This window comes from Notechis scutatus, chromosome 6 (genome assembly GCF_049901735.1).
Source record: "Notechis scutatus isolate UNSWTSFEM ecotype Mainland chromosome 6, rNotScu1.2, whole genome shotgun sequence".
Taxonomy (NCBI): domain Eukaryota; kingdom Metazoa; phylum Chordata; class Lepidosauria; order Squamata; family Elapidae; genus Notechis; species Notechis scutatus.
Window position 1 is genome coordinate 79740817 of NC_142014.1, and position 12500 is coordinate 79753316.

The 12500-nt window shown below is 46.1% G+C and overlaps 1 protein-coding gene across 1 annotated transcript in view; it reads left to right on the plus strand.

The window, feature by feature from the left end:
* Positions 1 to 2513: 2513 nt before the first annotated feature.
* Positions 2514 to 12500, plus strand: part of LOC148130263 (uncharacterized) — a 50415-nt gene continuing 40428 nt past the window's right edge. Inside the window, exons 1-7 of the mRNA XM_087969076.1 lie at positions 2514 to 2552; positions 3360 to 3395; positions 4259 to 4318; positions 5073 to 5198; positions 9746 to 9817; positions 10369 to 10404; positions 11377 to 11436. Of these exons, the coding sequence (XP_087825202.1) occupies positions 2514 to 2552; positions 3360 to 3395; positions 4259 to 4318; positions 5073 to 5198; positions 9746 to 9817; positions 10369 to 10404; positions 11377 to 11436 (429 nt within the window). The remainder of the gene's footprint in view (positions 2553 to 3359; positions 3396 to 4258; positions 4319 to 5072; positions 5199 to 9745; positions 9818 to 10368; positions 10405 to 11376; positions 11437 to 12500) is intronic.

The window sequence follows — 12500 nt, forward strand, 5'->3', positions numbered from 1 at the left end:
GGTGTTACCCTAAAAGAGGACCTGACCTGGGGTGCCCACATTGTAGCCCTGGTCAAAAGGGTCCAGCAGAGATTATATTACCTGAGACTTCTCAGGAAATAACAACGGAATGGAAAACTGTTGGGGACCTTCTACCGCTGCACCAGAGAGAGTATCTTAACTTTCTGCACCTGTTTGCCAATTGCACAGTGGCAGATAGGACAGCGCTCCAGAGGGTTAATGTCATTGCCCAGAAGATCATGGGTTGCCCTCTCCCCTCTTTGGAAGAGCTTTAGAGCTCCTGCTGCCTTAAGAAAGTTCAAAGCATTCTCAAAGATCCATCTCATCCTGGGCACCCTTTTTTTGAACTATTACCATCTGGCAGACAGTACAGGAGAATAATAAAAACAAGGACAAATACAGGTGAAACTCGAAAAATTAGAATATCATACAAAAGTTCTTTTATTTCAGTAATGCAACTTAAAAGGTGAACCTAATATATGAGATAGACTCATTACATACAAAGCAAGATAGTTCAAGCCGTGATTTGCCATAATTGTGATGATTATGGCTTACAGCTCATGAAAACCCCAAATCCACAATCTCAGAAAATTAGAATATTGTGAAAAGGTTCAATTTTCTGGGCTTAAAGTGTCCCACTCTAATCAGCTAATTCAGCCATAACACCTGCAAAGGGTTCCTGAGCCTTTAAATGGTCTCTCAGTCTGGTTCAGTAGGAATCACAATCATGGGAAAGACTGCTGACCTGACAGTTGTGCAGAAAACCATCACTGACACCCTCCATAAGGAGGGAAAGCCTCAAAAGGTAATTGCAAAAGAAGTTGGATGTTCCCAAAGTGCTGTATCAAAGCACATGAATAGAAAGTTATGTGGAAGGGAAAAGTGTGGAAGAAAAAGGTGCAGAAGCAGCAGGGATGACCTCAGCCTGGAGAGGATTGTCAGGAAAAGGCCATTCAAAAGTGTTGGGGACTTTCACAAGGAGTGGACTGAGGCTGGAGTCAGCGCATCAAGAGCCACCACACACAGACGGATCCTGGACATGGGCTTCAAATGTCGTATTCCGCTTGTCAAGCTGCTCCTGAACAACAAACAACATCAGAAGCGTCTTACCTGGGCTAAAGAAAAACAGACCTCGTCTGTTGCTCAGTGGTCCACAGTCCTCTTTTCTGATGAGAGCAACTTTTGCATCTCATTTGGAAACCAAGGACCCAGAGTCTGGGGGAAGAATGGAGAGGCACACACTGCAAGAGGCTTGAAGTCCAGTGTGAAGCTTCCACAGTCTGTGTTGATTTGGGGAGCCATGTCATCTGCTGCTGTTGGTCCACTGTGCTTCATTAAGTCTAGGGTCAATGCAGCCATCTGCCAGGAGTTTTTGGAGCACTTCATGCTTCCTTCCGCAGACGAGCTTTATGGGGATGCTGACTTCATTTTCCAGCAGGACTTGGCACCTGCCCACACTGCCAAAAGCACCAAAACCTGGTTCAATGACCGTGGGATTACTGTGCTTGATTGGCCAGCAAACTCACCTGACCTGAACCCCATAGAGAATCTATGGCGCATTGCCAAGAGAAAGATGAGAGACATGAGACCAAATAATGCAGAAGAGCTGAAGGCCGCTACTGAAGCATCCTGGTCTTCCATAACACCTCAGCAGTGCCACAGGCTGATAGCTTCCACGCCACGCCACATTGAGACATTAATTGCTGCAAAAGGGGCCCAAACCAAGTCCTGAGTACATATGCATGCTTATACTTTTCAGAGGTCCGATATTGTTCTATGTAAAATCCTTGTTTTATTTGATTGCATGTAATATTCTAATTTTCTGAGATTGTGGATTTGGGGTTTTCATGAGCTGTAAGCCATCATCATCACAATTATGCCAAATCACGGCTTGAACTATCTTGCTTTGCATGTAATGAGTCTATCTCATATATTAGGTTCACCTTTTAAGTTGCATTACTGAAATAAAAGAACTTTTGCACGATATTCTAATTTTTCAAGTTTCACCTATAGGCTGAAAAACAGCTTCTATCCCAGGGCAGTAGCTTGTTTGAATTCTGCTGTATAGTGCAGTGTTAGTGCGGTGTCGGGAGTTTTCGGTTCAATGTGTGGAGGGTGAAGGATGTGTGTTTGTGTTTGTTTTCATGTTCCTGATGTGCACTGAAGATGGTGTTTGATTTCGTTGTACGAGGTGCAGTGACAATAAACTAAACTAAACTAAACAATGAAGGATTTTCGAGGGCAGAAGATCCAGTAGCTTAGCGGCAATCTTTGTAAGATAAGCGTGGAATGTACTTCTGTTTTTAATTGCCGTACTGCTCCTTCAGGTTTTCCACCCCCCCTCCTGCTCATGGCAACTCGGAAACATGCATAGGAGTGCTTTACGAGTTGACACTTTAGCTGACTAGATTCTCATGCAAGGGCTTAGCAATACATCCTTTCTGAACTGCAAATGAACGCTGATCTTTTGTGCCTGACACAATCCCCCTTTTGCACAAGTTCTCACAAAGGCAATGCAGAGCATTTCAGCCCCCACGGGAATAGAATCAGAAGTGAGGCGCATCTTAAAAGGTGCGTACGATCGCAAAAAGACTCCCTCTGGGAGAAGCCAACTCCTTCAGAATGTGGATGTGATACTCACCTCACACTAACCCCTGGTTTGTTTGTCATGTTTGTTGAACAAACTGTGATTTCGATAGAAGAGGTTTTTTTTTAAGCTCAGGGTTGAACTGTGAAGTCTTTGGTGCTCTCTGACCTGGGTGGTTTTCTTGCAGACGTTTCACGACCCAACTAGGTAACGTCATCAGTATTAGAAGGGAGTAGATTTTGCAGAAAGGAGGAGGAGGAGGAGGAACTGTGAGGTCCTTGGTGCTCTCAGAGTTTGATTGTTTTCTTGCAGACGTTTCACGACCCAGCTAGGTAACGTCATCAGTGTTAGAAGGGAATGGGGTTTGCAGAAAGGAGGAGGAGGAGGAGGAGGAGGAGGAGGAGGAGGAGGAGGAGGAGGAGGAGGAGGAGGAGGAGGAGGAGGAGGAGGAGGAGGAGGAACAACTGTGGGGTCCTTGGTGCTTTCTGTGCTTGGTGGTTTTCTTGCAGACATTTCACGACCCAACTAGGTAACATCATCCGTGCTAGATGGGAGGGTGAATTTGCATTCTGTTTATATACAGTGGCTTGATATTTTAAACAAAGTTACTCTGGGAAGGTAAAGAGATGTGTAAAATTGCACTCTCCTTCCTTGGGGAATCCTCCTTGATGCTATTCACAGTTTGCGTCTCATCCAGGGCAATATTCTACTGCCTGTCAAACCAAATGTGTTGAGGACTAGAAACTTACCTGTTTCCTTTTGTGTTTTCCAGGGAAGCAAGGGCAACGACGGTGAAGTCGGTCAAAAGGTAAGGAAAACTGGGTTTTAAAGGGAGGGATTCTCTCTGGGTGAGCAAGCCGTTGAAAATTGCTGATTTAAGGGAAATATTCAATTTACCAGCCTGGTTTATATCATATGTTAGTTTATGTCCTGGTTTGCACAAGACAGTCAGCTATAAACTAACTGCACTGTTCGTTTGTTTGGGTTTTTTGCCTAAGCCCCAATAAAAAAACTAACCACAATTAGCACTAGCCAAGATTTGCATACTTACTGTATTTGTTTATTTATATCCCACCTCTATTATCTTTCCAAATAGCTCAAGGCAGCAAACAAAACTAACACACTTTCTTCCTCTTATTTTCCCCACAACAACAACCTTGTGAGGTGGGTTGGGTTAGGAGAGAGGAACTGGCCCAATGTCACCCAGGCGGCTTTCATGCCTTAGGTGAAACTAGAACTCACCGTCTCCTGGTGATTGGCCCAAAGTCATCCAGGCGGCTTTCATGCCTAAGGTGAAACTAGAACTCACCGTCTCCTGGTGATTGGCCCAAAGTCATCCAGCCGACTTTCATGCCGAAGGTGAAACTAGAACTCACTGTCTCCTGGTCATTGGCCCAAAGTCACCCAGCTGGCTTTTGTGCCTAAGGCGGGACTAGAACTCATCCTCAGGCTAATAATAACATAAAAATATGGATAAACATAAAAAATAGAGATAAAAATAGAGATAAATACTATAAATATATAGATAAATAATAGCAAAAAATATACATAATAGATAAATCTATTCTGAGTGGAGAACAAGATCCTTTGTCTTAGCCTTACCACCAGAATTTGGAGGTGCCAATTGTCAATGAGTTGATGTCTCCCCCTTTTTTTTAATCTGCTTTCAAGGGAGAACCAGGAATTGGTTTCCGTGGTCCAGTTGGCCAAGGTGGAGCTCCTGGACGTAAGGTTGGTGCAGTGAGAAATTTGTGGCCGTGTTTTTGACGATGTAGTTTGGGGACCTAAATGGTATTCTCAGGGACATCCCAAAATGAGGTCAAAACAATCCAGGTAGCAGTTGTGACATTTGTTAAAAAGGGGAAGTCCTTTGATTGCATGATAACAGAGGTGGGGTTCCATTTTTTTAACAACCGGTTCTGTGGGCGTGGCTTAGTTGGTGGGCATGGCTTGATGGTCATGTGACTGGCTGGGCGTGGCCAACTCAACATCACTCACATCGAGGCACGCATCTCCTCCCCTGGCCTCTCATGACTGTGGGGATTCTGCAACAGTCGTAAGTGTGAAAAATGGTCATAAGTCACTTTTTTCAGTGCCATTGGTCACTCCACACAAGCAAAGTACCAGCAAAGGAGGGGGAAAAAACTCCAGAGAAGTTCCAGAGACAGGAAGTCCAGTCCTGCCAAGAATGTAATAAGGGTTAATGGAGAGGCAGTTTCTCTAAGCAACACCAGAATGTTTCCTTCCTGCCTTCCTTACAGGATTAGCCCAGTAATTTCTTCTAACAACCGGTTCTAGTGAATAGGTGCGAACCTGTAGAATCCCACCCCTGCATGATAATAACTAATCTTTGGCCTTTTTTTTTTTACCTCTCTTTTGTATGGCAACTTGGAAACCAGCATAGGAATGTTTTACAAGTTGACAATTAGACTTTTCCTCCCCACAATACCTTGTTCGTCACCTGATTGCGGTTCCTTTCCACCAGGGTGAACCCGGGCTACCTGGGCCGGCTGGAGCACAAGGCATACAAGGAATTCGTGGTAATGCTGGTATCCCAGGTTCCCAGGGAGAAAGGGGGTTTCCAGGCCCCCCAGGAGTACCTGGGCAAAAGGTAAGCAGCCTTTAGAGTTCGTGGCCCCATTCCCAAATCTCACCATTCACCAAGACACGAACGGCTACAGCAGGGGTGTCCAACCTTAGCAACTTTAAGACTTGTGGACTTCAACAAGCTTTGCTGGCTGAGGAACTCTGGGAGTTGAAGTCCACAAGTCTTAAAGTTGCCAAGGTTGGACACCCCTGGGCTACAGGTAGACAAGGTAGATGGAAGTTCTCCACTCCTCTACTCGTTGTAGAATACCTTATCACACATTGCAATGACTTACCTGTCAATGAATACTTCAGCTTCAACCATAACAACACAAGAGCACACAACAGATACAAACTCAAAGTTAACTGCACCAAACTTGATTGCAGGAAATACGACTTCAGCAATAGAGTGGTCAATGTCTGGAATACTCTACCCGACTCTGTAGTTTCTTCCCAAACCCCAAAAACTTTAACCTTAGACTGTCTACTATTGACCTCACCCCTTTCCTAAGAGGTCTGTAGGGGGCGTGCATAAGCGCACCAACGTGCCTACCGTCCCTGTCCTATTGTTTCTCTTATTCTTCTTTTATTTTTCTTATATGTACCCATTTCATGTATTCACAACTATGTATACACTTATAGTTATTATCTTGTAAACAATTGGCAAATCAAATAAATAAATAAATAAATAAAATAAAGGACGTAAGATTCTCACAGAATCTCAGTGATTAGATGCTCCTCGGTCCCCATGAGCTGTGATGGCTCAGTGGTTAGAATGCAGTACTGCAGGCTAATTCTGCTGATTGCCAGCTGCCGGCGCTTTGGCAGTTCGATTCTCACCAGGCTCCAGGTTGACTCAGCCTTCCGTCCTTCCGAGGTGTGTAAAATGAGGACCCAGATGGTTGGGGGGGGGTGATAGGCTGACTCTGTAAACTGCTTAGAGAGGGCTGTAAAAGCACTGGGCAGCAGTATATGTCCAAGTGCTATTGGTAAGGGGAAAGGGAAGGGAAGGGAAGGGAAGGGAAGGGAAGGAAGGAAGGGAGGGAGGGGAGGGAGGGAGGGAAGGAGGGAAAGATGGAGGTTTGGTTTTGATGAGAAAGGAAAGAAGATCAGGAAGGATGGGAGGGAGAGAGGGAGGGAGGAAGGAAGGAAGGAAGGAAGGAAGGAAGGAAGGAAGGAAAGAAGGAAGGAAGGAAGGAAGGAAGGAAGGAAGGAAGGAAGGAAGGAAGGAAGGAAGGAAGGAAGGAAGGAAGGAAGGAAGAGCCGTGGTGGCTCAGTAGTGAGACTGTAGTATTGCAGGCTAACTCTGCCGACTGTCAGGAGTTCGATCCTGACCAGCTCAAGATTAACTCGGCCTTCCGAAGTGGGTAAAATGAGGACCCTGATTGTTGGGGGGCAAGAGGCTGACTCTGTACACCACTTAGAGAGGGCTGTAAAAGCACTTGTGAAGCAGTATATCTGTCTAAAGGCTATTGGTAAGTGGAAAGGAAGGAAAGGAAAGGAAAGGAAAGGAAAGGAAAGGAAAGGAAAGGAAAGGAAAGGAAAGGAAAGGAAAGGAAAGGAAAGGAAAGGAAAGGAAAGGAAAGGAAAGGAAAGGAAAATGGAAAGGAAAGGAAAGGAAAGGAAAGAATGGAAGGGAAGGGAAGGGAAGGAAAAGAAAAGAAAAGAAAAGAAAAGAAAGGAAAGGAAAGGAAAGGAAAGGAAAGGAAAGGAAAGGAAAGGAAAGGAAAGGAAAGAATGGAAGGAAGGGAAGGGAAGGAAGGAAAAGAAAAGAAAGGAAAGGAAAGGAAAGGAAAGGAAAGGAAAGGAAAGGAAAGGAAAGGAAAGGAAAGGAAAGGAAGGGAAGGAAAAGAAAAGAAAGGAAAGGAAAGGAAAGGAAAGGAAAGGAAAGAATGGAAGGGAAGGGAAGGGAAGGGAAGGGAAGGAAAGGAAAGGAAAGGAAAGGATGGAAGGGAAGGGAAGGGAAGGAAAGGAAAGGAAAGGAAAGGAAAGGAAAGGAAGGGAAGGGAAGGGAAGGGAAGGGAAGGGAAGGAAAGGAAAGGAAAGGAAAGGAAAGGAAAGGAAAGGAAAGGAAAGGAAAGGAAAGGAAAGGAAAGGAAAGGAAAGAATGGAAGGGAAGGGGAGGGAAGGGAAGGGAAGGGAAGGGGAGGAAGGGAGGAAGGAAAGAAGGAAGGGAGGGGGGAGGGAAGGAGGGAGGGAGGAAGGAAGAGAAGGAAGGAAGGAAGGAAGGAAGGAAGGAAGGAAGGAAGGAAGGAAGGAAGGAAGGAAGAGCCGTGGTGGCTCAGTAGTGAGACTGCAGTATTGCAGGCTAATTCTGCCGACTGTCAGGAGTTCAAGGTTCAAGATCCCTTTGTGCGACCAGCAAGGTCAATGGGGGAAGGCAAGATTCACTTAACGACTGCGTGACTAACTTAACAAACTTCTGCCATTCGCTTAGCAACTGAGGCAAGTCAGGTCGTATAAAATGGAACAAAACTCACTTAACGACTGTCTCGCTTAGCAGCAAGAATGCCTGGGCTCCATTATGGTTGTAAGTCGAGTATTTCCTGTACGCTGCCAAGATCTCCGAAGAGGGGGGAAAAAAAGAAACTTTTTACCCCTTGGAACGTAAAACGTAGCCGCAACGTTTGACCGAATTTGTGTTTTCCGAGCCGACGGTGCTTTTGCTAGAGGAAGAAAAGAGCTTTTTCAAGGAGCGGCAACAACCCCTGAAAGACAAAATGAACAAAGTAACTAGGCAGGTAAAATTGGAAAATGGACAGAGAATTATCTTCCTGTATCATTTTGAGACAGGCTATTACTGGGTCACTTAGGCAGGCGTGCAAATCTAAGCCATCGTGGCGTTTAATCCAGGTTAGTGTGACCCAAACCCTGTTCTATAGAGAGAGAGAGAGAGAGAAAGAAAAATAAGTCAGTTCATTCTAAAACATTCCTTGTTTGAGGTAGAAGTCTTAAGGACTTCAGATAACCCAGCAATCTTGGCTAAGTCTCATGGATACAGGTAGCATTGGGAGGACCCCCGAGGGGTGGAAATTTAGCTTGGAAATTCAAAACAGCATCGCAGAAAGAAAGCCAGCTAGTCCTCGACTTATGACCCCAACGGAGCCTCACCTTTCGGCCACTAAGCGAAACGGTTAAGTGAGCTTCGCCCCGTTTTATGACCTTCCTTGCCACCGTTGTTATGTGAATCTCTGCCGTTGTTCAGTGTTGTGGTGTGTCAGCCACCGGCCCCTCCAGGAACTGCATCAGGAGGTAGGAGGAGGAGGAGGTGGTGGGACAATCATGCGAGCCGTGGGCCTTGGATGGAAGAGGCACCGCTGGCAGAGAGAGGAGGGGGACCCTAGGTCTGTCCGGCAGTGGAGACAACAGCCCAGGTCTGAATAGATGTGACAGACCAGTGATTCAGTTCTCCTCTGACCAAGACAGAGTAGTGGAGACCAGCATCCACTCGATGAGAGATTTACAGTATCTTCTGCAGCACCAAGCCCGCCCTACAGTAAAAAATGAATCTCACTTGTGTGTTCACTTCAGAGTGTTTGTCGTGTTTGGTGAGCTGACTCAGAACATTCAGTTTGTCACACGGTTGTTATATCATAGGCAGATGTCAGGTCAAACACAGAGTTTTAGAAGTCCATAAGCTGTGGGTGGGAATTATTATTCTTGACTTCAGATATTTGTGGTTTTAGCTATTTAGCATCAGTGTCAACGGGGGGACATGTCAGTCAACACAGGTTTAGGTCCATATGAGTGTGGGGGGTTACAGGTTTTTTTATAAATATTTATTTTTGCAATGTGTTGTTTAGTTTTGCTTTGTTTTTGTATTTCTTTCTTTTCTTTTTTTGAAATTTGTATTTTAACGTTGTTGAATAAAACGTTAAAAATTATTGCAAAGAAAGAGCGAATGAATCGCTTGGCATAGCGGCTCCCAATCTTTTGGGCACCGGCGACCGGTTCCATGGAGAAAGTTGTTTTTTTTTCCATGGACCGGAGGGAAGTGTGGTTTTGCATGATGCCTGCATCCCGCAGGTGGGGCCTGGCTTCTTTGCGCAGCCTGGGTTCTGGCATGCCATGGACCGAGGTGCCAGTCCTTGGACTGGCCATTGGCGACCCCTGGCTTAAGCAAATCTCTTAAAATAGCCATTAAAGCGTTCGAGGCAATCTCAGGATGAAAGACCCCATGTTTATAGCCAAATTGGGCAAGACCTGAACACATCCTCTCTCCAGCTACCAACATTTAGATAAGCAGGGATGAACCCCAGACAAACGCTCGAGCAGAAAGCAATGGCTTAAGGGAGGAATTTCCAAGGAGAAAACTGCCACGCTGGCAAGGCGAGCTACAGTATGGTTGGAAGAAATATCCATCTGGTTCCGTTCCAAGCCAGGAGAAAGAAGCTGGAAACATGGAGGCTGATTGGAAAGACGGTTTAATAGTGAACAGAACCGCTAAGCACCGTGGTTCTGGTACAACTGACCCCGTGGAGTTGAAGTCCAACCGTAGGCGGCGTAGTTCAAGGTTGTCCAAGCCCAAAGTTTCCAGCCTGGTGATATTCACTGAAAATATTCCGTTTTCAGGGAGAACGGGGGAAAAGAGGCCGGACTGGATCGATGGGACCAAGAGGCCCTACTGGATCTTTCGGAGCAGAGGTGGGTTTGCCTTGGAAATGAGGGGGGAGGGAGGGAGGGAGGGAGGGAGAGAGAGTAGAAATATCACTTTTAAGAAGCCCAGTTGAAGTAATCTTTGACTTACAACCATTCATTTGGCAGACAGGAGGAGGAGAGGGGGTGGAAGAAGATGGATAACTGTGGAGTCCTTGGTTGTTTTTTGCAGACGTTTCATGACCCAGCTAGGGAACATCATCAATACTTGAAGGGAAGGGTCTATTCTATTTTACTGTATAAAAAGTATCTCAGTTGGTAGCTTTTGGACACCATTTTTTTTTCCATTTATGTTTGTTTATAAATCCACTGTTTTTTGCAACCCGATGGGGTTCTTATGCCTCGCTGCATTACATTTGAGCCAGCCTGGGGTGGGAGGTATGGAGTCGGGGGCTGAAAAAATGACTAAATGTTGCTGGCATTCTGGGAAAACATTGCATCGATTCCTTCTTTCGTCCAGTTGTGATCAATGGCTGATCCGAGCCACACAAGGAAATCTCTGACAACGTTTGTGTCGTCCTTGTCTTTTTCTCCTTCAGGGAAAGCCAGGTGCCCCCGGGAACAAAGGCAACAAGGTAAGTCCTCACCTGGTTGGGACAAACCTTGAAGGCGAGGGGTTCAACGCGTCAGGTAAAGGAGGCCAGCAATGTGGAGGGCTATGTAAGAAAAGGGCATTTTTTCTCTTCGAAAATAACTTTCATTGAAATTATAATGCAGGCATTATAATTTTTGACTTACAACATTCGTTTAGTGACCATTTGAAGTTACAACAGTTTATGGAAGACAAGTGTAGAGGACAGGTCTCTAGCATATAAAGAGAGCAGACCCCACTCCCTTTCAGCACTGATGATGTTACCTAGTTGGGTAATAAAACGTCTGCAAGGAAACGACCAAGCTCAGAGAGCACCAAGGAAGTCACAATCATCATCAACATCATCATTATCCTTTTCTTTTTCTTTTTCCTCCTCCTCTTCTTCCTCTCCCCCTCCCCCTCCTCCTTCTAAACCCCAATCCCTTCTACCACCGTTACCTAGTTGGGTAATAAAATGTCTGCAAGGAAACAACCAAGCCCAAGGAGCATCCAGTACTCCATAGTCCTTTTTCACCTTCTCCTCCTCTTTCTCCACCTCCCTCCTCCTCTTCTCACTTCCAGCCCTGATTATGTTACCAAGTTAGGTAATAAAACGTCTGCAAGGAAAGAGCCAAGCTCAGAGAGCACCAAGGAAGCCACAATCCTCCTTCTCCTCTAGCACTGATGATGTTACCTAGTTGGGTAATAAAACGTCCGCGAGGAAACAGCCCAGTTCAAAGAGCACCAAGGACCGCAGAGGTAGCATTAGGATAGAACTGGGTAATTTGCAAACTCCCAGCAGCTCCTCTCTCCCCCCGCCCCTCCCCCACAGCATCCCATTCAGGAGTACCTGGGGAGGGGGATTAAAAACCAAGGTGAAGCCAGCCCCTTTTTGCACATGTCACACACAGAGAGACATCTGGGAATTCTGGGTATTTCTTTGCATAAATCCACATTTTTTCTCTCTGTTTTGCAGGGCGAGAGTGGCCTTGGCAAACTGGGTCCCAGAGGCTACCAGGGTTTTCCGGGCCCGCAGGTAGGATGAGCAGCTAACCGGGTTCTCCGCCTTCTGTTCCTCCAGGTTCTGTTTTGAACTTCCCCCCAAATTTAAATCAGGCTTGGATCTTCAGTTTGGTTGTAGGCCGGAGAGACTGAGGCCTTAACTTCCCAAGTGGGTGGGGCCGAGAAGCAAAGTGGGTGGGATAAAGAAAGTGGGTGGAGTCACAACCAAAGTGGGTGGCATCAAAAATAAGGCGGCTGGGACCAGGACACAAAGTGGGTGGGATCAAGAAATAGAGGGTGTGGCCAAGAACCAAAGTGGGTGGGGCCAGGAAACGCAGTAGGTGGGGGCAAGAACCAAAAAAGATGGGGTCAAGAAAATGGGCGAAGTCACAACCAAATAAGGTGGGTGGGGCCAGGAAATGAAGTGGCTGGGATTAAGAAATAGTGGGTGTGGCTGAGAAACAAAGTGGGTGGGGCCAGGAACCCCAGGGAGTGAGGCCAAGAACCAAAGGAGGTGGGGTAAAGCAATAATGTGGGTGGAGTCACAACTAAAGTGGGTGGCATCAAAAATAAGGGTGGGGTGGGACCAGGAAACAAAGTGGGTGGGGTTAAGAGATAGTGGGTGTGGCCAAGAACCAAAGTGGCTGCAGTCAAGTAATAATGTGGGTGGAGTCACAACCAAAGTGGGTGGTAACAAAAAATAAGGGTGGGTGGAGCCAAAAACCAAAGTGGGTGGGGCCAGGGACCACAGTGGGTGAGGCCAAGAACCAAAATGGGTGGGGAATTCTGGGGAATTCTGGGAATTGAAGTCCACCATCTTCAAGTCGCCAAGTTTGAGAAACATTGGACTAGAATTAAATAGATCTTCTTCCGGAAGGATCCTTTTCTCTCGCCCCCTACATTTTCCTCCCGGCCAATACCGTTTTGTAGAGAATGTTGTGTCACTTCGCACAAACCACAAGTGCCTTCTTGTGACGGTTTTGTCTCTTCCCACCCTCTCCAGATTCCACAACCGACTCCTCAGATTAAAATTCTCCTCTTCTTCCTAACCCTCCGAATTCAACCCCTCTTGCAAAAAACCCCAGTAGAAAATGAATA